Source organism: Capricornis sumatraensis, chromosome 13 (genome assembly GCF_032405125.1).
Source record: "Capricornis sumatraensis isolate serow.1 chromosome 13, serow.2, whole genome shotgun sequence".
In the NCBI taxonomy this organism is placed as follows: Eukaryota; Metazoa; Chordata; class Mammalia; order Artiodactyla; family Bovidae; genus Capricornis; species Capricornis sumatraensis.
In genome coordinates, this window is record NC_091081.1 from 19,862,682 (window position 1) to 19,888,581 (window position 25,900).

Below are 25,900 nucleotides of genomic sequence, written 5' to 3' on the forward strand. Positions count from 1 at the left end.
AGCTCAGTCATGTTTGACTCTTTGTGACCCCATGGACTGCAGCACGCGGGCCCTCCCTTTCCATCACCAACTCCAGGAGTCTACTTAAACTCATGCCCACTGAGTCAGTGATGCCATCCAACTATCTCATAGTTCAGAAATTATGACTACCTGTTTAAATATACACAATTAAAAAAAATAAAAAAAAATATACACAATTATTTTCTTGTGGTTTAAATTTCTTTAAAAGATGATTGAGATTATCCAGCATATAAGAAACCAGAAAATCACCACTCTATTCTAACAAGTAAAAACCAGAAACACTGAAAAATCAATTGTCTCTTCTTAAATCCGTCAGAGTGAGGTCACAGGCCAAACTGTTGCCCCCCAAAACTGAAGAGATAGCAGAGAACCACAACTTACCAGAGTAGAAACTCAGGAGCTGAAATCCTCCACAGGAACCAGTGCTGGGGTATGGAAACTTTACCTGTAATTGACAAATCACTGGAGGCCAATTGTGGGCAGGTCAGAGAAATTAAAAAATCCAGAGGGACTCACTCACAATTTTGTGGGTTTTACCTTTAGGAGTTCATCAATTCCTCACAGTAAATACTGGAGAAAAATCCCTTCCTGCTCTGGCAGGAGCTGGAGATAGGGAACCATTTTAAAATACACCAGAGCATTCTGTTCATAGTAAGCTCTGCTCTCAGCTGAAGCTATTTAACCAGAGCCTAACCTCCTAGGGTCTATCAGAGACTAACTGACCTTGGGGGAAGAGAAATAACTATTTCCACCTGGCTCCAGCCTTCCACAAAAAGGAAAGGAAATACACAACTTCAATCTCCTTTAGCCTTCTGCCTGGGTTAAGGAAAATACCAGTTCCAGCCCATTCTAACCACCCTGTACCACCTAAGCAGGGAAGGGACGGAGAAGAACATGCAAAATTCATAATCCAGAGACAAAAACTAATTACAAGATTGAGACCTAATCATAAGACTATAGACTTCTGCCCACTACACACCTTATCACTATGTTACTAAAGGCCTATTTATAGCACTTTAATCTAGCACATCATCTTTCAACAAAAAATTTATAAGATACATTAAAAAAACCCACAACAACACAGTTTGAAGCAACAGAGCCAGCATCAGAAACAGGCTTTCATATGGCAGGGATATTGGAATTATCAGACTGAAATTTTAAAACAACTATGATTAATAGGCAAAGGATAGTGGATAAAATAGAATGCAAGAACAGATGGGCAATGTATGCAGAGAGATGGAAATTCTAAGAAAGAAGCAAAAAGAAATACTAGAGATTGAAAACCCTGTAACTGAAATAAGGAATGCCTTTGATGGGCTCAGTGGACTGCATACAGCTAAAAACAGAATCTCCAAGCTTTAGGATATGTCAGTAGAAACCTCCAAAACTGAGAAGCAAAAACAAAAAAGACAGGAAAACAAAACAAAACCCACTGAAATATCCAAGACAAGTACAACTGTCAAACGAATACAATTACAAAACATACACATAATGGTAATTCCCAAAGGAGTAAGAAAAAGGAACAGTAAGAAAAAGAAAAAGAAATAATGACTGAGGACTTGCAACAAATTAATGTCAAATTAATGTCAAAGGTCAGTTTTCATTCCAATCCCAAAGACAGGTAATGTCAAAGAATGCTCAAACTACTGCACAATTGCACTCATCTCACACACTAGTAAAGTAATGCTTAAAATTCTCCAAGCCAGGCTTCAGCAATACATGAACCATGAACTTCAAGATGTTCAAGCTGGTTTTAGAAAAGGCAGAGGAACCAGAGATCAAATTGCCAACATCCGCTGGATCATGGAAAAAGGAAGAGAGTTCCAGAAAAACATCTACTTCTGCTTTATTGACTATGCCAAAGCCTTTGACTGTGTGGATCACAATAAAATGTGGAAAATTCTTAAAGAGATGGGAATACCAGACCACCTGACCTGCCTCCTGAGAAATCTGTATGCAGGTCAGGAAGCAACACTTAGAATTGGACATGGAACAACAGACTGGTTCCAAATAGGAAAAGGAGTACATCAAGGCTGTATATTGTCACCCTGCTTATTTAACTTATATGCAGAGTACATCATGAGAAACGCTGGGTTGGAAGACACACAGGCTGGAATCAAGATTGCCAGGAGAAATATCAATAACCTCAGATATGCAGATGACACCACCCTTATGGTAGAAAGTGAAGAACTAAAAAGCCTCTTGATGAAAGTGAAAGAGGAGAGTGAAAAAGTTGGCTTAAAGCTCAACATTCAGAAAACTAAGATCATGGCATCCAGTCCCATCACCTCGTGGCAAATAGATGCGGAAACAGTGGAAACAGTGTCAGACTTTATTTTTCTGGGCTTCAAAATCACTGCAGATGGTGACTGCAGCCATGAAATTAAAAGACACTTACTCCTTGGAAGGAAAGTTATGATCAACCTAGATAGCATATTAAAAAGTAGAGATATTACTTTGCCAACAAAGGTCCGTCTAGTCAAGGCTATGGTTTTCCCAGTGGTCATGTATGGATGTGAGAGTTGGACTATAAAGAAAGCTGAGTACAGAAGAATTGATGCTTTTGAACTGTGGTGTTGGAGAAGACTCTTGAGAGTCCCTTGGACTGCAAGGAGATCCAAGCAGTCCATCCTAAAGGAGATCAGTCCTGGGTGTTCATTGGAAGGACTGATGTTGAAGCTGAAACTCCAATACTTTGGCCACCTGATGCAGAGATCTGACTCTTTAGAAAAGACCCTGATGCTGGGAAAGATTGAGGGCAGGAGGAAAAGGGGACGACAGAGGATGAGATGGTTGAATGGCATGACCGACTCAATGGACGTGGGTTTGTGTGGACTCCGGGAGTTGGTGATGGACAGGGAGGCCTGGCGTGCTGTGGTTCAGGGGGTCGCAAAGAGTCGGACACGACTGAACTGAATGTTACAGATAAAGAAAAATCCTGAAAGAAGTCAGGGGTGGGGGAAACACTTGTGAGGAAAAAAAAAAAAAGATTATATTATATTCAACTTCCCCTCAGAAACTATGCGAGCAACAAGAAAGCAGAGTAAAATATTTAGTGTGGAGGGAAAAATCCCACCAACCTATCATTCGTACCCTGCAAAATAATCCTTCGAAAGTGAAGTAAAAATATTTTTCTCAGACAAAAATGTAGGGAGTTTGTTGCCTGCAGATCTGCCTTGCAAGAAAAGTTAAAAGTTCTTTGAAGAGATAGGAAATAATATGTCAGAAAGTCAGATCTAGGTAAACTAAGGAAGAGTACTAAAGAAAAACTAAATGAAAATAAAAGCTTATTGATCTAACAGACAAGTGTGTTCCACATAATAAGAGCAACAATATATTCATTATGTATAGCTAAGTCTTACAAGCTTATATAAGTAAAGTGGATGAGTGCCATGATACAAGGGATGGGAGGGAAGATTCAGGATTACTTTGCTACTATAAAATACTTGGAGTAGTATAGTGTGGGAGAAGGCAATGGCAACCCACTCCAGTACTTTTGCCTGGAAAATCCCATGGACAGAGGAGCCTAGTAGGCTGCAGTCCATGGGGTTGCTAAGAGTCGGACACAACTGAGCGACTTCACTTTCATGCATTGGAGAAGGAAATGGCAACCCACTCCAGTGTTCTTGCCTGGAGAATCCCAGGGACGGGAGAGCCTGATGGGCTGCTGTCTGTGGGGTTGCAGAGTCGGACATGACTGAAGCGACTTAGCTGCTGCAGCAGTAGCAGCAGTATAGTGTTACTTGAAAGTTGACTTAATTATTATGTATATTGCAAATTCTAGTAGGCAACTGATTTTTTTAAAAAGCATAACTGCTAAGAATGGAGAGAAAATGGAATCATATAAAGCATAATTACACATATTAAAACATTATAGCCTTTGGATTTGTAGAGAGAGTGTTTTTTATCTAAAAGATGCCAAATGTATAAAGCAACAATTAAATCTTCAAATATCTGTTTTCATTCTTCCTTGGAGGCATTTTCTGAGAAAAATAAACTCAACAATAAGAAAACAAGCGATGTTACTGAAAAATGGGCAAAAGACCTGAAGACGCCCAAGATAAACAGATAAAAGTTAAGTGTATGAAAAGATATTCAACATCATATGTCAACAGGGAAATGCAAAGCAAAATAACAATGAGATACTACATACCTATTAGAATGGCTAAAATTCAAAACACTAAAAACACAAAACTCTGGAGAGGATGTGAAGCAAAAGCAACTTTCATTCACGGTGGATGGGAATGCAAAATGGTACAGTTACTTTGGAAGACATTTTGGCTGTTTCCTACAAAACTACTCTTGACCATATTATGCAGCAGTCATGCTCCTTTGTGTTTACCCAAAGGAGCTGAAAACTATGTTCACACAAAAATCTGCACGTGGTTATTTATGGCAGCTTTATCCATAATTGGCTAAACTTGCAAGCAACCACAATTGGTCCTTCTGTGAGTGGATAGTGTGGTATGTGCAGATAATGCAACATCATTCAGCACCAAAAAGAAATGAGCTGCCCAAGCCATGAACAGGCATGAAATTTAAATGTATTACTAAGTGAAAAAGCCGATCTGAAAAGACAACATACTGTATGATTTCAACTACACGACATCCTGGAAAACTACAGAGAGAGTAAAAAGATCAGTTATTGCTAGGAGTCAGAGGGGATGGAGGGATGATTTTTAGATTTTTAGTTCAGTGAAACTATTCTGTGTGACATGCAGTGGTGGATGCCTTTTATTATACCTCTGTCAAAACAGAATGTACACTGAGAGTGAACCCTACTATAAGCCATGGACTTTGAGTGATGATGATGTGTTAATGTCAGTTCACCAATTTTAACCAATCCACCACTCTGGTAAAAGGATACTAATAGGTTGCAGCTGTGTGGAGACAAGGATTATATGGGTAATTTTTGTACTTCCTATTCAATTTTGCATGAACCTAAAACTGTTTTAAAAATTTTAATAATAAGATGTTAAAAATTAATTGTATGCAAAGAACCACCAGAAATTGAAACTGATAACATTTATATATAATCAAAAAGTATGTTCCCTTCTTTCCCATGATTTTAGAGATAAATCTGACAGATGAATCTGACAAAACAGCAACATTTTTTGAGTTTGCATAACCCCTAAATAGACGGGGAGGTTTACTTTATTCAAGGGTCATAAACTACTACTAACAAGTAGATTCTGCCCATTCTGACCTACAGATTCTATGCAACCCCAACAAAAATCCCGGCTTTTTCACAGAAAACGACAGGCTGGCTTTAAAATTCATATGGAAACAGAAGAGTCCAAACAACTTTGAAAAAGAACAAAACTGGAGGCCAAAAGATCTACGCGATTTCAAGACTCATTATAGTTACAGTAATTAAGACAACCTCGTGTTTTTATCAGTTCAGTTCAGTCGCTCAGTCGTGTCCAACTGTTTGCGACCCCATGGACTGCAGCACGCCAGGCCTCCCTGTCCATCGCCAGCTCCGGGAGTTTACGCAGACTCACGTCCATAGAGTCGGTGATGCCAACCATTTCATCTTCTGTCGTCCCCTTCTCCTCCCGCCTTCAGTCTGTCCTAACATCAGGGTCTTTTCAAATGACCCTTTTTATGACCGTATTTTTATAAAGCTAGACAAATACATCGGGAAACAGAATATTGAGACTTAGACCCGCATACATAAGGACAACTGATATTGGAGGGAAGTCCAAAGGCTATTCAGTGGGAAAAATACAGCTCTTTTAATAGTGGTCGATTTCTATTAATAAAGTTATCCCAAGATCCATATTTCGAAAAACAATCCGTATTTCGCACCATATCCAAAAATCAGCTCAAAATGAATCATAAGCCTAACTTAAAGCCTTCATTCTAAAACCTGTAGAAAAAAACAGAAAAATCTTGGAGGCTTTGGGTCTGGCAGAGGTCTTAAGACAGAAGGAAAGCCCGGCGCGTGCAAAACCTACAGAGGCACCGCCTACCGCTCGGACTAGCCCGCCCCGGGGCTCCTGGCGCCCAGGCCCGGACCCGCCTCGCTCCTCCCATCCAGCCCCGCCCCGCCCCGCCTCTCTCGTCCGGCGGCGCTCGGCGGGGCGCGCGCCCGCCCGCCCGCTCCTCCACCCGGAAGAGGCACCTGAGCCGCCAACTTGAGGCAGTGCGCGGCCCGGCGTCCCTCGGGAGCGCGGCCCGACCGAGCCGCCCGCGTGGCGCCTATCTCGCCCGGGCGCCAGGCGGACTCGCGGGAGCCTGCGCGTCCCCGGGGCCGACGGCTCCTCGAGCGGCCCCGCGCGCGCCACCCGCCCCGCCTCCACCCGGGGCCTCCTCTCGCCTCGCGGGCCCCCCGCACGACCCCGCCGCCCAGCCTGAGCCCTTCGTGCCCCTCAGCGTCGGGAGCAGCGCGCCCCCGGTGACTTCTGACACCGCGTAACCGCCAGTAAGTGAAAGCCGCAGCCTCGTTTCAACATTCTTTATTTCTCCCGCAGTGCGTCCCAAGTCTTGCCCACACCTGGTTAATTCCAGAACTATTCAACTTCGGGACCGGGCCGGCGACGCGGCTGCCCGCAGCCGAGCCTAGGAAGTGTTGTTGTCGGGCACGGGCAGTGTCCAGAGACGGAAGTGTGGAAAGCTGTTCTCCGGGCACATCTTGGCTCCACTTTGCGGAGCGCCCGCGGGGAGGAGGCGGTGAGCTGAAGCTGGGGGGCGGGAAGAGGGCGGTGCCAAAGAGGGCGGATCTTAGGGTGCAGGGGCGTGGCCCCGTAGGGGCGGTGCGGTGGGTGTGCGGGCTGTGATTCCCAGGGACCCAGCTGGAAGTTACAGCCTATGCATCCTCCTGGGTTTTTCTTGTTGACGGTTTACTTAAGAGAATAAAGTAGCACAACCTGGCTTTATTTATTTTGCCTTCGAATATTCCATAAGAAAAAGGAAAAGGAACTTGAAAGTTGTAAAACGCTGCTCAAGTATGGGTGAGCATGTTTCTAGGGTTAGCAAGCTGCTTAGTCAGTTGTGCCCAGATATTGAAAGTAAAAGCTTTTTTTTTAGTGATGCTGTTTCAAAAAGACTAGGCGAAATTTAAACTGGTTTTAATATGAACCATGAATTCTGAGACTGCACCCTTCCAGTCTTATGTGGAACTGCCTTATAAGTTACTGTTTTTGGCTCCAAATTTAATATGCATTTATAGAATCTTAGAGGTTATCTAAGGGGACGACAGAGGATGAGATGGTTGGATGGCATCACTGATTCGATGGACATGAGTTTGAGCAAGCTCCTGGAGTTGGTGATGGACAGGGATGCCTGGCATGCTGCAGTCCATGGGATTGCAAAGAGTCCAGACACGACTGAGAGACTGAACTGAACTGAGACATTATCTTATAGCCATTCTTAGAGTCCCAGTTTTGTTTTGTTTTGTTTTGTTTTTCCCTAGCAAAGGCCAAATGATGAAAATACTGTATGATTAGTTGTTCTTTCCCAAGTGCTTTTTCTGCTTTACCCTTAGCTGAATTTATACCTACCCCACACAAAATACTTATCAGTGTAGTGGCCTATACATCGCTTAATCTCACATTGGCATCCTCTAAGTGTCAGGGTTCTTGACATAACTGTGGTATACTCCCCCTTACTCCTTTCACACCTTCGAGTAATTTCCTAGAGAAAGCAAAATATTGCTAGTAGCATGTGTAACACATATTTAGGATGCTAAACCGTGAATGTCATAACAGTCTTCTTTCATCTATTCCTAGTACAACAGATGTTGATTGAATGAAATAAGTGAAAGGACGTTTGTCCTCCAGTGGTCTGTTTCCAAACCAAATGTGAATTTCTTAAATGATCAATTTGGGCAGTTTATTTGTAACTGTCCTTTGGCACATCTGGGATTGTCACTCCATTTAAATTTAATTCTTGTCTCTTTTGTGCTCTCATTTGTATTGCACTTTTACCACTGTTAGAACATTACTTCATTTAATCTGTTCTTTGGTTCTCTGAGGCATAGATGACCTTTTATTGTGCTTTTTTCATTTCCCAGAATAGTGCCTTGTACATGTTATCTAAATATATTCATGAAAATAGAATAGCAGCAGGCCCTTTTTAATCTGTAGATATAAATTAAAATGTAATCTATTTACTTTTAATCATAGTGATTTCTCATTTAGAGACAGTTTCCTTTCCTCAATTTAATTTCCTAGTTTTTTAAATACTCTTCACAACTATTTTTGCTTAAGCCAACTGAGCCCCTTCCTGTCATAAGCAGTGAAAGAACAACGTGGGTAAGAAGTGAAATTAGTTTTACAAAGCCATTTTTTTCCTGCTGGCTAATTTCTAGTGTGGAGCTTCCTAGGAGGCTCAGTGGTTAAGAATCTACCTGCCAGTGCAGGAGACCTGGAAAACTTGGGTTCGATCCCTGGGTCGGGAAGATCCCTTTGAGAAGGAAATGGCAACCCACTCCAGTATTCTTGCCTGGAAAATCCCTGGGACAGAGGAGCCTGATGGGCTACAGTCCATGGGGTCTCAAAAAGTCAGACATGACTTAGAGACTAAAACAACAACAATAGTTTTCTGAGGTTAGAAAAAGAAAATAGGATCACTCTCACCTCCAAATGTAAATTTCTAAAGCCAATTTGTTAACTCCTTAAGTCAGAATTGGCTACCAGTCTGAATAGTAGTCTGTAGCAGAATACAAATGAGTGTGTGTGTGTGTGTGTGTGTGTGTGTGTGTGTGTGTGAATAGGTTTGCCAGGGAGAGAGAGAACAATGTTTTTTATGTGAATAAAACCTGGAACCAGAATGCTTGCAAAGAACTCTACTAGGAGGAACTTAAACCAAAAGACTGGCATTTAAGATTTTATGTGCTTAATAATTGTGCTCAATTGCTAAGTCGTGTCCAACTCTTTGCAACACCACGGACTGTAGCCCACCAGGATCCTCTGTCCATGGAATTTTCCAGGCAAGTGACTATAACAGATAATTCAGATTGAATTAGAGTCTGGCCCAAAGTCAGAATGATTTACAGCCAAACAGTCTTTTTTGTAAACTAGTGTATAAGTCTAGAAAATCAAAGGTGTAACACAGTCCTTTCTCTTTCTTTAGTTACCTAGATCAAGATGAATAGCGATCAAGTTACATTGGTTGGTCAAGTGTTTGAGTCCTACGTTTCGGAGTACCATAAGAATGACATGCTTCTCATCTTGAAGGAAACAGATGAAGATGCTCATTACCCAGTTGTGGTTAATGCCATGACCCTTTTTGAGACCAACATGGAAATTGGGGAATATTTCAATGCATTCCCTAATGAAGTGCTAACTATTTTTGATAATGCACTGAGAAGATCAGCCTTGACGATTCTCCAGTCCCTTTCTCAGCCTGAAGGTCTCTCCATGAAGCAGAATCTTCATGCCAGGATATCAGGTGAATTTTACTGCCATATTGGTTTTTAGGAAGATTTTGAGAAATCCCAACATATATTGAGTTCAAGTACTAATAATTGATTTTTATACTTAAAATGGGCTTACCAGGTGATTCAGATAGTAAAGAGTCAATCTGCAATGCAGAAGACCCAGGTCTGACATCCAGGTCAGAAAGATCCCCTAGAGAAGGAAATGGCAACCCACTCCAGTATTCTTGCTTGGGAAAATCCCATGGATAGAGGAGCCTGGAGGGCTACAGTCTACAGGGTCACAAGAGTCAGACACAATTTAGCAACTAGGCCACCATCCTTAAAAATATATCCATTGTGTAACTGATGGTCACATTTGGAGAATCATGATTCTGTACTGTTTCTCTGGACATTGGGAAGGCTAGGCTGGCTACTAGCCATACCAACTGAGAGGAGGGAGAATGTGTGGCGGCAGTATGTTTGTGTGCATATGTACACATATGTTCAGTTCAGTGTATAAAACTAATACAGCTTTCTGAGCTTTTGTGACTACCCACAATAAAAGTATAGGTAATACAAAGAATAAGAATATTTGGTAGATGCTACCCAGTGAGAAAATTCATTATTTTTATATATCAAGATTAGCATTGTACTGGCCACCTATTAGGCCCTCAGTAACTTTTTTGGAATGAATAACAGACAAATCCTCCTACGTTTAAAGAAATTGCAGTGGAGCAATTAGCAACTTGTGGTATTAAAGCTATGTCTTTGAATTCCTGCAATCTAGGATTAGAGAACACATGTGCCATTTTGTTTGAAAATAAGTATTTACTTTATAGTACATTTCAGAAAGATGGGGATTTATAAATAACAAAAATCGATTGCTGTGGGACTTCCCTAGTGGTCCAGTGGTTAAGACTGTGCTTCCAATACAGGGGATGCAGGTTCGATCCCTGGGCAGGGAACTAAGATCCCAAATGCTGCTTGGCCAAAAAAAAAAGAAAAAAAAACCCAAAAACCCAAAAATGAATGCTGTGATTTCAGAAAGATTAGGAGTCACTATAGAATTCCTTGGAGATAAATTAAAATTCAAAAAAATACCAGATACTTGATTTAGGTGAAAAAATAGTATCTCCAGTTGGACTTACTGGAATAAAATTATGAATATTATTAATCTTTATGTATCAGACACTAGGATCTTGCTAGGATCAAGAAAAAATGTCCTGTTCCCAGTGATGTTTCAGAAAGGTTGTTAAAAGGGACTTTAGTTGATGTTATTGAAATGGTATTCAACAAATGGCTTGAGGCTGTCTCTATGTTTAGACACTTCTCGATGCTCAGTTTAAATACTAAAATTCTGTCTGCCTAAGTGATCCTATTGGTTTCAGGTGAATTTAGCCCGTTTCTTCATTATCCTCTGAGAAAGTGACTTGCGAATTATATTACTACCAAAATAACATCATTCTACAAACATATCCCATGTGGGGATTTGCTAGACCCTTGGGAAGCCAAAATGCATATGGTACAGTCCCTCATCTAAAGGGCTTCAAGGCTATAAGGGAGACAGCTGTATAGTCAAATTTATTTTCCAGTCTGTGTATGTATGCCCATAGATCCATGCATATGTACGCGTTGAACATAATTGTAAAGGCACTCACTGGCATCTTTTACTTATGTGACACGTGTGTCACTGAAGGTATCTAGAAGATATATTAGCTCACTGAGCAGGGAGTGAATTGTCCTAGGTGATTCACCCAAGGATTCTAGACTAGATGAGATCAGGGAGGGATGCAGGTGTCCCAGGCAGAGCGAACCAGGAGGGGGAATGGTCTGGTTCTAGGTATATTGCACCTCCATTTTGGACTCAGGCAAGGCATTGAATTAGTAAAACCTAGGATGCCTCTGTGGGCTTCCCCAGTGGCTCAGTGGTAGAGAATCCACCTGCCAGTGGAGGAGATGTGGGAAACATGGGTTTGATCCCTGGGTCTGGAAGATTCCCTGGAGGAGGAAATGGCAACCCACTCTAGTATTCTCGCCAGGTATAAATCCCAGGGACAGAGGAGTCTGGTGGGCTACTATCCACCATGGGGTCTCATGGGCTACTACCCATGGGAACATGACCAAGTGACTGAACACACACACACAGGATGTCTCTGTGGTTCAATCTCCTTAGGAACATAAGACATTTTTCTGGTTTGTTTTTCTAGAATATGCATTGTTCTTTGTCTTCTGGAATTTTTATTGGTCTGAAGTTTACTTGGGCTTCCCAGGTGGTGCAGTGGTAAAGAATCATCTGCCAGTGCAGGAGACGCAAGTTTGATCCCTGGATCTGGAAAATCCGCTAGAGAAGGAAATGGCAACCTACTCCAGTATTCTTGCCTGGAAAACTCCATGGGCAGAGGAGCCTGGCAGGCTGCAGTCCATGGGGTCACAAACAGTCAGACACGACTGAGCATAGACACAGAAAATTTACTTGCTATTCCCAGTGGTTTTGACGAAAGGTATTCAAATACACAGCATCAGAGTAAGTGAGAAAGAAAAAAATAGCACTCACATGGTGGTTTTTTTTTTTAAAACATTATTTATTTATTTATTCTTGGCTGTCCTGGGTCTTCGACGCTGTGCGGGCTTTTCTCTAGTTGCAGAGAGGGGCTGCTACTCTGTAGCCGTGTTGCACAGGCTTCCCATTGCGGTGGCTTCTCTTGTGGAGCACGGACTCTAGGGCACAGGCTCAGTAGCTGTGGCGCTTAGGCTTAAGGTGCTCCGTGGCAGGTGGTATCCTCTAGAACTGGGGATCGAACTCGTGTCTCCTGCATTGACAGGCAGATTCCTTACCACTGAGCCCTCAGGGAAGCCCCTCACATTATATTTCAAGTAGTGTTTCTCAAACATTAATGGGCATCAGAATCACCTGTAGGACTTGTTAAAAGTGCTGATTGCTAGGCCCCACCCTCATTGAAGAGATCTGACCTCGTGCCCAAGAATCTGCATTTCCCAAAAGCTCTGAGGCTGATGCTGATTTCCAGGGACTGCCTGCCAGCAATCACGGGCTTGAAGTAATTGATCTGGACATAACCTCTAACACAGATCTGGACATGTTTCTGTTTTAAGTAATAATTTCTCTCAGTAAATGAGTCAGAGAATGATAAAAGTTTTTGTTGTTTAGTGTTAATGGTGGCTTAATCCCTGATGTACCTGCTGCTTCACTGGGATAAGTTGAAGAATACACTTAGTAACATATAGTAAGACAAAAAGATTAAAATAAATTGATATTTCTTTCATCCCTTACTCTTTTTTAGTTCTAAGATTTTGATTTTTGTGGTCAGTTTTGCTGTTACTCTTAGCTCTATCTTTATATTATAAATTTGCTTAAAAATTGCAATAATATGAAAGAGTGTGAAGATCCAAAAATATACTCACCTCTACTACCCTTTTCTTAATGCAGTTACTTTAGAATAAAAAATAAACCACTTAATGCTTCCCTTGTAGCTCAGTTGGCAAAGAATCTGCCTGCAGTGCAGGAGACCCGGGTTCGATCCCTGGGTTGCGAAGATCTGCTGGAGAAGGAAATGGCAACCCACTCCAGCAACCTTGCCTGGAAAATCTCATGGACAGAGAAACCTGGTGGATTGCAGTCCATGGGGTCGCAAAGAGTTGGGCACGACTGAGCGACTAACACACACACAATGGTAATGATATCATGTTCCAGACTAATTGGTTTGATTCTAAAAAAAAAGTTTATTTCACATGTATCATGTGCATGATTCCATTCAGTGAGATAACAACATTAAGATGTCATATTGCCCTGAACTGTTAAAGTGTAGAAGATAATGAAAAGCTTGATTTTCTTAGAAAAATCAGTTGTAATTGTTTACTTAGTTTTTTTCATTAGAGATGCTATAATTGCGTTTAGCCACAGGCCCTTTGGCAGGTCTGGACAGCAGGGGATTCACTCACCCTGGCACCACAGGAGTAACACAGAGAGGGTTGGTGAGCATAAGAGGGATGGACCCTTGTGGTTGAGCCTACAACCCTTCACCTCCCACCTTCTTTCTTCCTGAGTGTGGAATATCTCTCTAGCACAATTCCTTATGCTGGTCGAAGTAAAACCGGTATTGCATAGTCTTGTCATGACCCAGCATGCCCAGGACTAGATCATCATTTGCAAGGAAAGGAAGGTGTCTCTGGACCCCAGGAGTACCTTCTTTTACACTCTTCCTGGCAGAAGCTTCCTCCAGAAATAAAGGACATCTGTGCATTGGTGCATTCATTTTACCATTTTGCTTAGTGCTTCTATTTTTGTACGTGTGAGGGTGCTAGCCTCGACTTAGGGAAGTTTTCTTGCAGAAGGGTAAATCTGAATGTACTCTACCTTGCTGAGTGAATTGGGGAGAGTTCTCCAAAGTAGCCTAGGAAAGCTGCAGAGGTACCATGATTTGCAGAGATATTCATGCTTTTTGTTTGGCCTAGGAGATTGGAAGTCATGAGAAAGGCAAGATTAGAGAGAGAGGGCAAGTTACAAGGCTTGAAAACACTGTCAGATTTATGTATTAATAAATCCTAAACCTAACTAGAGAAAGCACTAGCCTTTGGTCATCCCACTGCCATTTCTTTATCACTTAGCTTTGTGGTTTACTCAGAGTCATCAATTGATTTTATGTGTGGTTTGTGGCAGTGTATTCATCACTGAGTAAGGTTAAATTTATATACTCTATTTATATTTTTACTGAGATAGAATGTAATATACTGTATTTACATTCTACTTAACAGATAGCCCTTTTAAGAGGATCAGTTCTTTTTAAAATCCAGGTTATTTTATCATCTAGTTACATATGTTTAAAGAGAGTCCACTGACAATTGTTATTTGGAATAATTCTTTTCTATTTTTTAAAAAAATTTTATTATATATTGGAGTAGAGTTGATTAACAATGTTGTGTTAGTTTCAGGCATACAACAGAGCAATTCAATTACACATACACATGTATCTGTTCTTTTTCAAGTTCTTTTCCCATTTAGGTTATTATAGAATATTGAGCAGAGTCCCTGTGCTATGCAGCAGGTCCTTACTGGTTATCTATTTTAAATACAGTATTGTGTGCATCATTTTGTTGTTTGTTAGGTTTCACACGTAAGCAATATCATATGATATTTGTCTTCCTCTATCTGACTTATTTCACTTAGTATGATAATCTCCAGGTTCATCCATGTTGTTGTAAATGGCATTATTTCATTTGTTTTAATGGCTGAGTGATATTCCATTGTATTAAAGTATAAGTGCTGCATCTTCTTTTTTTTATATTAAGGTATAGCCAATTAACAATGTTGTGATAGTTTCAGGGAAACTATCAACAAGGGGATTCAGCCATACATATATATGTATCCACTCTCCCTCAAACCCCCCTTTGAACCAAGTTGCCACATAACATTGAGCAAATTTCCATGTGCTATACAGTAAGTCTTTGTTGATTATCTATTTTAAATGTAGCAGTGTGTATCTGTCCATCCCAAACTCCCTAAGGCTTCCTCTCATCCTTCCCTCTACTCCCCTGGCTACCATAGGTTTGTTCTCTGTGAGTCTCTTTCTTACTTTCTTACTCTTTTGTAAGTAAATTCATTTGTATCATTTCTTTTTAGATTTCACATGTAAGGGATATCATATATTTCTCCTCCTCTGTCTGACTTACTTCACTCTGTATGACAGTCTCTAGGTCCGTTCATATTGCTGCAGATGGCATTATTTCATTCTTTCGATGGCTGAGTAATATCCCATTGTATATATATACTACATCTTTTTCATCCATTCCTCTGTTGATGGCTGTTTAGGTTGCTTCCATGTCTTGGCTGTTGTAAACGGCACTGCAGTTTACATTGGGGTGCGTGTATTCTTTCCAACCATGTTTTTCTCCCAGGAATGGGATTGCTGGAACATATGGAAGCTGTATTTTTAGTTTTTTAATGAATCTCCATACTGTTCTCCATAGTGACTGTGCCAATTTACGTTACCATCAATAGTGGAGGAGGGTTTTCTTCTCTTCGTACCCTCTCCAGCATTTATCATTTGGAGATTTTTTGATAGTGGCCATTCTGACTGTTGTGTCTTTTCTATTTTCTTAATTGAGTTGATTTGACCTTTTTCTTAAGTAAAACACAGAAGTTTTTTTCTTTTTTCCTGAAATTATACTCCTTTAGGAAATAGGAGAAAAATATATTGCATGGAATCATATCTCAAGATATAAGTTGATGTGTTTTTGTTTTGTTTCTCCATCAGGATTGCCTGTTTGTCCTGAGCTGGTGAGGGAGCACATCCCTAAAACCAAGGATGTGGGACACTTCTTGTCTGTCACGGGGACAGTGATTCGAACAAGTCTGGTGAAGATCCTGGAGTTTGAGCGGGATTACATGTGTAACAAGTGCAAGCATGTATTTGTGGTCCAGGCTGACTTTGAGCAGTATTATACTTTCTTCCGGCCGTCCTCATGTCCCAGCTTGGAGAACTGTGATTCTTCAAAATTCACTTGCCTCTCAGACTTGTCATCTCCAACTAGGTGTAGAGATTATCAGGAAATCAAAATTCAGGAACAGGTAAATGATCAAATACATGAGGAAAATAAATTTGAAGAAGTGTTTTTCAGCTTTGGGTAAATTGCCAGGACTAGGGAACATGTAACGGATTATATGTGGAACTTGTGTCATCACTTAGTAGAAGATCAAACATGAAATTTTTTCTCATAGAGTATAGAATTTAGAGACCATAAAATGGTCATCTTTTTATAGTGAGCATTGGCAGGAAAGTTATGAAGTGACTTAATAATTATTTTAAATTGAAAAAGTGAATTTTTAAGAAGTTTACCTAAGTGATAGGAAAAAATTAAATGGGTTTAATTGGTGGTTAAACACTGGAGTGGGCAGGATTTGGGGTTTAGGTGCAATTTATGTGCTGTGCCAAATAAAGTATCCATAAACATTTTAAACATCTGTGCATGAGCCTTAGTTTCCTTTACTTGCAACTTAAACACAAAGGCTTTATTCAGTGTCAAAGACTCAGACCCCTTCTGTCTTTCTACACCATTCTTAATAAATGGCTTCTCTTCTTATGGTGGTCAATGGTTCAGGATGGTGGCTACAATTCTGTAACGTCTGTATCCCAGTCAAGAAATAGGAGAAAGGAAGCAAAAGCACCTGTCATCTAAACCAAGTATCCATTTAAGCAGTCTCCCTCAAAGTCTTCTGCAACAAGTTTGCTTGTATCTCATTGGTCAGACTTAGTCATATGACCACACTTAGCTGCAAGGGAACCTGAGAGATTAGTCTTCTATAAAGGAAGAAATAAAGGCACACATATAATAATAAAGCTAGAATTCTCTTACTAACAAGTAATCAAAGGAACTGAGTGATTTGTCCCAGGTCTTATGAATAGAGATCAGGGAAGAAATGCCTCTCTTTTCTGGTTAAGTAACTTTATTATTGTGTTTAGTAGCTGGAGCATGTTTTATTTTGACCACCCACCAGGTAGATTATACTTTGAGCTATTTCCATCTGGATGTTTTTATTTTATTCTAGTTTTAGGCACAATTTCAAGAAAATTCCTTAAATCCCCATCATAATTAAATTGCATGATAATACCAGAGAAACAGACAGTAATGTCAAGAACTGCTAGGCTTCTGAATACTTAGTATATATTTACATGTACTCAGTATCTGCTTTCTTTTCCTTGCTAGGTTCAAAGGCTATCTGTTGGAAGTATTCCACGATCGATGCAGGTTATCCTGGAAGATGATTTAGTAGATAGTTGTAAATCTGGTAAGAATGAACTTTTGTTAATTTATATAGTAGGTCTCAGCTTTCTTCACAGCCCAACTCTCACATCCATACATGACCACTGGAAAAACCATAGCATTGACTAGATGGACCTTTGTTGGCAAAGTAATGTCTCTGCTTTTCAATATGCTATCTAGGTTGGTCATAACTTTCCTTTCAAGGAGTAAGCATCTTTTAATTTCATGGCTGCAGTCACCATCTGCAGTGATTTTGGAGCCCAGAAGAATAAAGTCTGACACTGTTTCCACTGTTTCCCCATCTGTTTCCCATGAAGTGATGGGACCAGATGCCATGATCTTCGTTTTCTGAATGTTGAGCTTTAGGCCAACTTTTTCACTCCTCTTTGACTTTCATCAAGAGGCTTTTTAGTTCCTCTTCACTTTCTGCCATAAGGGTGGTGTCATCTGCATATCTGAGGCTATTGATATTTCATGCTTTTGAACTGTGGTGTTGGAGAAGACTCTTGAGAGTCCCTTGGACTGCAAGGAGATTCAACCGGTCCATTGTACAGGAGATCAGTCCTGGGTGTTCATTGGAAGGACTGATGCTAAGGCTGAAACTCCAATACTTTGGCCACCTCATGCAAAGAGTTGACTCATTGGAAAACACTCTGATGCTGGGAGGGATTGGGGGCAGAAGGAGAAGGGGATGACAGAGGATGAGATGGCTGGATGGCATCACTGACTTGATGGACATGAATTTGAGTAAACTCGGGGAGTTGGTGATGGACAGGGAGGCCTGGCATGCCGCGATTCATGGGGTTGCAAAGAGTCAGACACAGCTGAGCAACTGAACTGAATTGAACTGAAAGTATTGACTGGGCTTCCCAGGTGGCACAGATGTAAAGAATCCATCTGCCAATGCAGGAGATGTGTGTTCGATCCCTGCGTCAGGAAGATCCCCTGGAGAAGGAAATGGCAACCCACTCCTGTATTCTTGCCTGGGAAATCCCATGGACAAATGAGCCTCACATGCTACAGTCCATGGGGTCCCAAAAGAGTCAAGAGATGACTTGGTGACTAAACAACAACAATAAAAGTATTGATTAGGAAAAACCACTTTTCATTTTCCTGAGATCAACTGCGAGTGAGTGTGGGGAACTTGAGAACAGAGGCTGGCATGAGGTGGGAGGTGATAGAGGAAAGAAGCTGGGCTGGAGTTCAGCGATCTAGTGTAGCTGTTTGTTTAATAGATGAAGAGCCCGATTTGCCCACGAGAGCTTAACCTTTCTGTTTTTCTTATTCCAAAAACCTTAAAAACTTGGTTCTATATGTTTGCTTACTGATTTTCACTAGCTATTTAACATTTAATTTGAATTGAAGTTGGGTCAGAAAATGAAAATGATTATTACTGATGACTGCCTTTCAATTTATTTCAACATGTCCTGCTTTAAATATTTCCCGCCCTCACATAAAAGACCTTAATCTCTATAAAAGACAAATAGTACCAGTGTGTCCCCTGAGGCGTAACAATTATGTTTGATCTTTTATTTCATATCCCAGTGCTCCCCTACTTGGACAAATCAAGAATGTTTCATTCCTCTAAATTCCACCATTTCCCTTTTCTTAATCCTTGACTTCTCCAAATGCCTTACTTAAAAAATATTTACTGAGCTGACATTTCATTAAAATGATGAGGCAAAGGCTCTATGAAAACAGAGCTCAGTATCTACAGTAAAGAATAATCCCTTGTCAAAACGCTTTCCCCTTCCACCAAGAATCACCAACTCATACTTTGATATTTATATCAAATATAGTAACAATCTATAGTTCTCCAAACAATATTTTAAGTCATGATAGCTTTGATCAGGGATTGCCTACTAAATGGACAAGGCTATGTCAGAGTATCAGTACCTTGTTCATATAAGACTCTTGATTTTAACCAGAATTTTTAATATCTGGATCAGTGAAGCAGTGCTTGTATGAGCTTAGCTAGAACATGAAAATGTCCTTTGATAGAGATTAAGATGTTTTCATCCAGTTTGTCTGAACTGAATTCTTTCTGCACTTAAAAAAAAACTTAAGGTATTTTTCTTTCACATGTCACAATAAAGAATGGATGGCAGCAGTCTGTCAACAGCTATTTTTTCATTTATCCACTGCTACAAACCTTTTTGAGAATCAGAAGACATAAGTAGCATAATCGTTGCCCTTCAGGAATTCAGTCTAGTTAGGAACCCCAGTCTGATGTTGCAGGGTAGTGAAGTTGGAGGTTATGTACTGATAACTGTCAGTGTGGCAGGAGATCAGATAGGTCTGAGCGTGGGTGTTTGCAGTGCTAAATATGCTGCAGAAGAGAGAGGGGCACAGACAGATGGGATTGTGTAAAGCCAGAATTTTAGTTTCCTGAAAATATTATTGTTTCCAATAACATTTACTGTAGAAAATTACATAAGTTTCAAATGAGTATTTATTGCCTTGGACTATCTCATAAACCTCACAGTTGGAGTACTCCACATTTTACACATTGTTGCCGCTTAGTGGAGTCAGGGTATTTCTAGTGGGTACAATATCTGAAACATAAGTTTCTCATTTGACTTAATAGAGAAACAACATCTATAAAATGACCCATTTAAATGACCATAGTAGAGAACTCATCAAAGTGTTCATATAATGTTGCCCTGGTTATGTTCATCTAAAAAAAAATTGGGCAGAGTCAATAGAGGAAATGATCACTCTTCCTGATGGGATTTGAAAACCATCCAGCAGTGGTTTAGGAAGGATCTTGAAAGTGTATGAAGAACCTATTTAATGTCTTTGTCACCATTTACTATCAAGTTGCCTGAGGCTAGAAATATGCCTTCTATTCAGTGAATTGCTACCACCAGTTCCATTAACTTAGCATTCATAGAAGACTTCTCTTTAAGAAAGCAAAGCACTCCAGATTACACATCACACGTTTATGTTTAGAGAGTGAAAAGCATTTTGCATCAACAAATATCAAATATTAATATTTGACACAGGCTTGGAAATGAAGACTTGCTGGTTAAGTTTATTGTGTGAAGTATAAATTCCAGTATTGGTTTAAGGTATTTCCAGCATCCTATGTGCAACAAGATTGAAATCTTGGGGACTAGGATTATATCTTTTTTTTTTTCTTTTGGCCCCATTTTCTCTAGCACCAAAATATTGAATGCCAAGCATTCACCTATACTTCTTAATTGTATGTAATGATAAAAAAATATGTCAGTATATGGAGAATATTCCTATAAACTATCCAAGGCCTCTTAGGAAAAATCTGTAAAAGTCTAATATTCTACTCATTAATCAAGAATGGGTGAACAACACACTGCTGAATAACCAACAAATCACAGAAGAAATCAAAAAAGAAATCAAAATATGCATAGAAATGAATGAAAATGAAAACACAACAACCCAAAACCTATTCAGTTCAGTTGCTCAGTCGTGTCCAACTCTTTGCGACCCCATGAACCACAGCACATGAGGCCTCCCTGTCCATCATCAACTCCCAGAGTTCACCCAAACCCATGTCCATTGAGTTGGTGATGCCATCCAACCATCTCATCCTCTGTCGTCCCCTTCGCCTCCTGCCCTCAATCTTTCCCACTATCACAGTCTTTTCAAATGAGTCAGCTCTCTGCATCAGGTGGCCAAAGTATTGGAGTTTCAGCTTCAACATCAGTCCTTCCAATGAACACCCACGACTGGTCTCCTTTAGGATGGACTGCTTGGATCTCCTTACAGTCCAAGGGACTCTCAAGAGTCTTCTCCAACACCACAGTTCAAAAGCATCAATTCTTCTGTACTCAGCTTTCTTTATAGTCCAATTCTCACATCCATATAGGCAATGGCCTTGACTAGATGGACCTTTGTTGGCAGAGTAATGTCTCTGCTTTTTAATACGCTGTCTAGGTTGGTCATAACTTTCCTTCCAAGGAGTAAGTGTCTTTTAATTTCATGGCTGCAGTCACCATCTGCAGTGATTTTGGAGCCCATAAAAATAAAATCAGCTACTGTTTCCACTGTTTCCCCATCTGTTTCCCATGAAGTGATGGGACCAGATGCCATGATCTTAGTTTTCTGAATGTTGAGCTTTAAGCCAACTTTTTCACTGCCCTCTTTCACTTTCATCAAGAGGCTCTTTAGTTCTTCACTTTCTACCATAAGGGTGGTGTCATCTGCATATCTGAGGTTATTGATCTTTCTCCCGGCAATCTTGATTCCAGCCTGTGCTTCCTCCAGCCCAGTGTTTCTCATGATGTACTCTCCATATAAGTTAAATAAGCAGGGTGACAATATACGGCCTTGACGTACTCCTTTTCCTATTTGGAACCAGTCTGTTGTTCCATGTCTTGGAAACTGAAAAGCAGTGCTAAGGGGAAGGTTCAAAGCAATACAGGCTTACCTCAAGAAACAAGAAAAAAGTCAAATAAATAACCCAACTCTATAGCTAAAGCAACTAGAAAAGGAAGAAATGAAGAATCTCAGGGTTAGAAGGAGAGAAATCTTAAATTAGGGCAGAAATAAATGCAAAAGAATCAAAAGAGACCATAGCAAATATCAATAAAGCCAATAGCTGGTTCTTTGAGAAGATAAATAAAATTGACAAACCATTAGCCAGACTCATCAAGAAACAAAGGGAGAAGAATCAGATCAACAAAATTAGAAATGAAAATGGAGAGATCACAACAGACAACACAGAAATACAAAGGATCGTGAAACTATTATCAACAACTAAATGCCAATAAAATGGACAACCTGGAAGAAATGGACAAATTCTTAGAAAAGTACAACTGTCCAAAACTGAATCAGGAAGAAACAGAAAATCTTAGCAGACCAACCACAAGCACGGAAATTGAAACTGTAGTCAGAAATCTTCCAGCAAACAAAAGCCCAGGACCAGACGGCTTCACAGCTGAATTCTACCAAAAATTTAAAGAGCTAACACCTGTCCTACTCAAACTCTTCCAGAAAATTGCAGAGGAAGGTAAACTTCCAAACTCATTCTATGAGGCCACCATCACCCTAATACCAAAACCTGACAAAGATACCACAAAAAAAGAAAACTACAGGCCAATATCACTGATGAACATAGATGCAAAAATCCTTAACAAAATTCAAGCAAACAGAATCCAACAACATATTAAAAAGATCATACATCATGACCAAGTGGGCTTTATCCCAGGGATGCAAGGATTCTTCAATATCCGCAAATCAATCAATGTAATACACCACATTAACAAACTGCAAGATAAAAACCATGATTATCTCAATAGATGCAGAGAAAGCCTTTGACAAAATTCAACATCCATTTACGATAAAAACCCTCCAGAAAGCAGGAATAGAAGGAACATACCTCAACATAATAAAAGCTATATATGACAAAGCCACAGCAAACACTATCTTCAATGGTGAAAAATTGAAAGCATTTCCCCTAAAGTCAGGAACAAGACAAGGGTGCCCACTCTCACCACTACTATTCAACATAGTTTTGGAAATTTTGGCCACAGCAGTCGGAGCAGAAAAAGAAATAAAAGGAATCCAGATTGGAAAAGAAAAAGTAAAACTTTAACTGTTTGCAGATGACATGATCCTCTACATAGAAAATCCTAAAGACTCCACCAGAAAATGACTAGAGCTAATCAATGAATATAGTAAAGTTGCAGGATATAAAATTAACACACAGAAATCCCTTGCATTCCTATACACTAACAATGAGAAAACAGAAATTAAGGAAACAATTCCATTCACCATTGCAATGAAAATAATTAAATACTTAGGAATATATCTACCTAAAGAAACAAAAGACCTATATATAGAAAGCTATAAAACACTGATGAAAGAAATCAAAGAGGACACAAACAGATGGAGAAATATACCATGTTCATGGATTGGAAGAATCAATATAGTGGAAATGAGTAAACTACCTAAAGCAATCTATAGATTCAGTGCAATCCCTATCAAGCTACCAATGGTATTTTTCACAAAGCTAGAACAAATAATTTCACAATTTGTATGGAAATACAAAAACCTCAAATAGCCAAAGCAATCTTGAGAAAGAAGAATGGAACTGGTGGAATCAACCTGCCTGACTTCAGGCTCTACTACAAAGCCATCAAGACAGTATGGTACTGGCACAAAGACAGAAATATAGATCAATGGAACAAAATAGAAAGCCCAGAGATAAATCCACATACCTATGGACACTTTATCTTTGAGAAAGGAGGCAAGAATATACAGTGGAGAAACGATAATCTCTTTAACAATTGGTGCTGGGAAAACTGGTCAACCACTTGTAAAAGAATGAAACTAGAACACTTTCTAACACCATGCACAAAAGTAAACTCAAAATGGATTAAAGATCTAAACATAAGACCAGAAACTATAAAACTCCTAGAGGAGAACATAGGCAAAACACTCTCCGACATAAATCACAGCAGGATCTTCTATGACCCACCTCCCAGAGTATTGGAAATAAAAGCAAAAATAAACAAATGGGACCTAATTAAACTTAAAAGCTTTTACACAACAAAGGAAACTATAAGCAAGTTGAAAAGACAGCCTTCAGAATGGGAGAAAATAATAGCAAACGAAGCAACTGACAAATAATTAATCTCAAAAATATACAAGCAACTCCTGCAGATCAATTCGAGAAAAATGAAAGACCCAATCAAAAAATGGGCCAAAGAACTAAATAGACATTTCTCAAAGAAGACATATAGATGGCTAACAAACACATGAAAAGATGCTCAACATCACTCATTATCAGAGAAATGCAAATCAAAACCACAGTGAGGTACCATTTCAAGCCAGTGAGAATGGCTGTGATCCAAAAGTCTACAAACAATCAATGCTGGAGAGGCTGTGGAGAAAAGGGAACCCTCTTACACTGTTGGTAGAAATGCAAACTAGTACAGCCACTATGGAGAACACTGTGGAGATTCCTTAAAAAACTGGAAATAGAATTGCCATATGACCCAGCAATCCTACTGCTGGGCATACACACTGAGGAAACCAGAATTGAAAGAGACACATGTACCCCAATGTTCATCGCAGCACTGTTTATAATAGCCAGGACATGGAAGCAACCTAGATGTCCATCAGCAGACAAATGGATAACAAAGCTGTGGTACATATATACAATGGAATATTACTCAGCCATTAAAAAGAATACATTTTAATCAGTTCTAATGAGGTGGATGAAACTGGAGCCTATTATACAGAATGAAGCCAGAAAGAAAAACTCCAATACGGTATACTAACGCATATATATGGAATTTAGAAAGATGGTAACAATGACCCTGTATGCGAGACAGCAAAAGAGACACAGAGATGTATAGAACAGTCTTTTGGACTCTGTGGGAGAGGGCGAGGGTGGGACGATTTGGGGGAATCGCATTGAAACATGTATATTATCATATGTGAAACGAATCGCCAGTCCAGGTTCGTTGCATGAGACACATTGCTCGGGGCTGGTGCACTGGGATGACCCAGAGGGATTGTATGGGGAGGGACGTGGGAGGGCGGTTCAGGATGGGGAACACATGTACACCCGTGGCGGATTCATGTCAATGTATGGCAAAACTACTACAATATTGTAAAGTAATTAGCCTCCAATTAAAATAAATAAATTTATATTAAAAAAAAAAAAGAATGGGAGAGGGTCCATAAGTGGGAAGGAACCAACCAAGAAGAATCAAGTGGGATTTTTGCTTTCATAGCTTGTGGAGCGGAGCTTTGAAATAGAACAAGTATTCATTCATTTCTTGGTCTACTCATTTTTTTTGTCCTTTAAAAAACAAAAAAGGTCAGTGAATGTTAATAAGTAAAAATGTTAATGAGTAAAAATGAATACACTGGGAACTGGCAGTGTCATTGTACCCATCATTGCAATATTGTCTCCTTTCCTGACACCAGTTGATTGTGCAGTTGACCCTTGAACAACAGGGCTTTGAACAGCATGGTCCACATATACACAGGTGTTTTTCAATAGTAAATACTAGAGTACTACATAATGCACGGTTGCCTGAGTCCACGGATGTGGAACCACAGATTTGGACTTGAGCATCCCCGGATTTTGATATCTGAGGTTGATTCTGGAACCAATCCCCTGGGAATACTTAAGGACAGACTGCACTTTGTCCTTCTGGCTGCAGTCCCCACCTCTTGATTAAGTGAGAACTACATGGTTACTAATTCTGAGAGGATAAACATTTCATGTAGTAGAATCACAGTGAATGTATCATCCACTATTTTCCCAGGGACAGGTTAGATTTTGGTGTGATTGTCATATGGCAGATTAAGAAAAATTAAAATTCTGGCTTTAGCTTTTAGCTGTGCAAATACAAGTGCCTGATTAAAAAAATAAATAAATCGGGACCCTGTTCTTTTGCCCCAAATGGTTCCTAGAGGAATGTACACCACTCTAAACCCTGGTGGGGTAGTGGTTGATTTCTTGGTTCTGGTCCTTTGTCGAGTTTGTGCCCAAGCAGGCAGGATGCTACTGCTGGATTCACTCAGTGCTTTTTCCAGGTGATGACATCACTATTTATGGAGTTGTAATGCAGCGGTGGAAGCCCTTTAAGCAAGATGTGCGCTGTGAAGTGGAGATAGTCCTGAAGGCCAATTATGTCCAAGTAAATAACGAAGAGTCTGCAGGGGTCAACATGGATGAGGAGGTCCGAAAGGAATTTGAAGACTTTTGGGAACACTATAAGAGCGATCCTTTTGCAGGTT

At 40.1% G+C, this 25,900-nt stretch overlaps 1 protein-coding gene across 3 annotated transcripts in view; it reads left to right on the forward strand.

Moving 5' to 3' along the window:
• Positions 1-9,113: 9,113 nt before the first annotated feature.
• Positions 9,114-25,900, forward strand: part of MCM9 (minichromosome maintenance 9 homologous recombination repair factor) — an 85,162-nt gene continuing 68,375 nt past the window's right edge. For all 3 annotated transcript variants that reach the window (XM_068984841.1, XM_068984843.1, XM_068984844.1), the window contains exons 1-4: positions 9,114-9,417; positions 15,655-15,968; positions 17,105-17,186; positions 25,697-25,897. In XM_068984841.1, coding sequence (XP_068840942.1) covers positions 9,114-9,417; positions 15,655-15,968; positions 17,105-17,186; positions 25,697-25,897 — 901 coding nt within the window. The remainder of the gene's footprint in view (positions 9,418-15,654; positions 15,969-17,104; positions 17,187-25,696; positions 25,898-25,900) is intronic.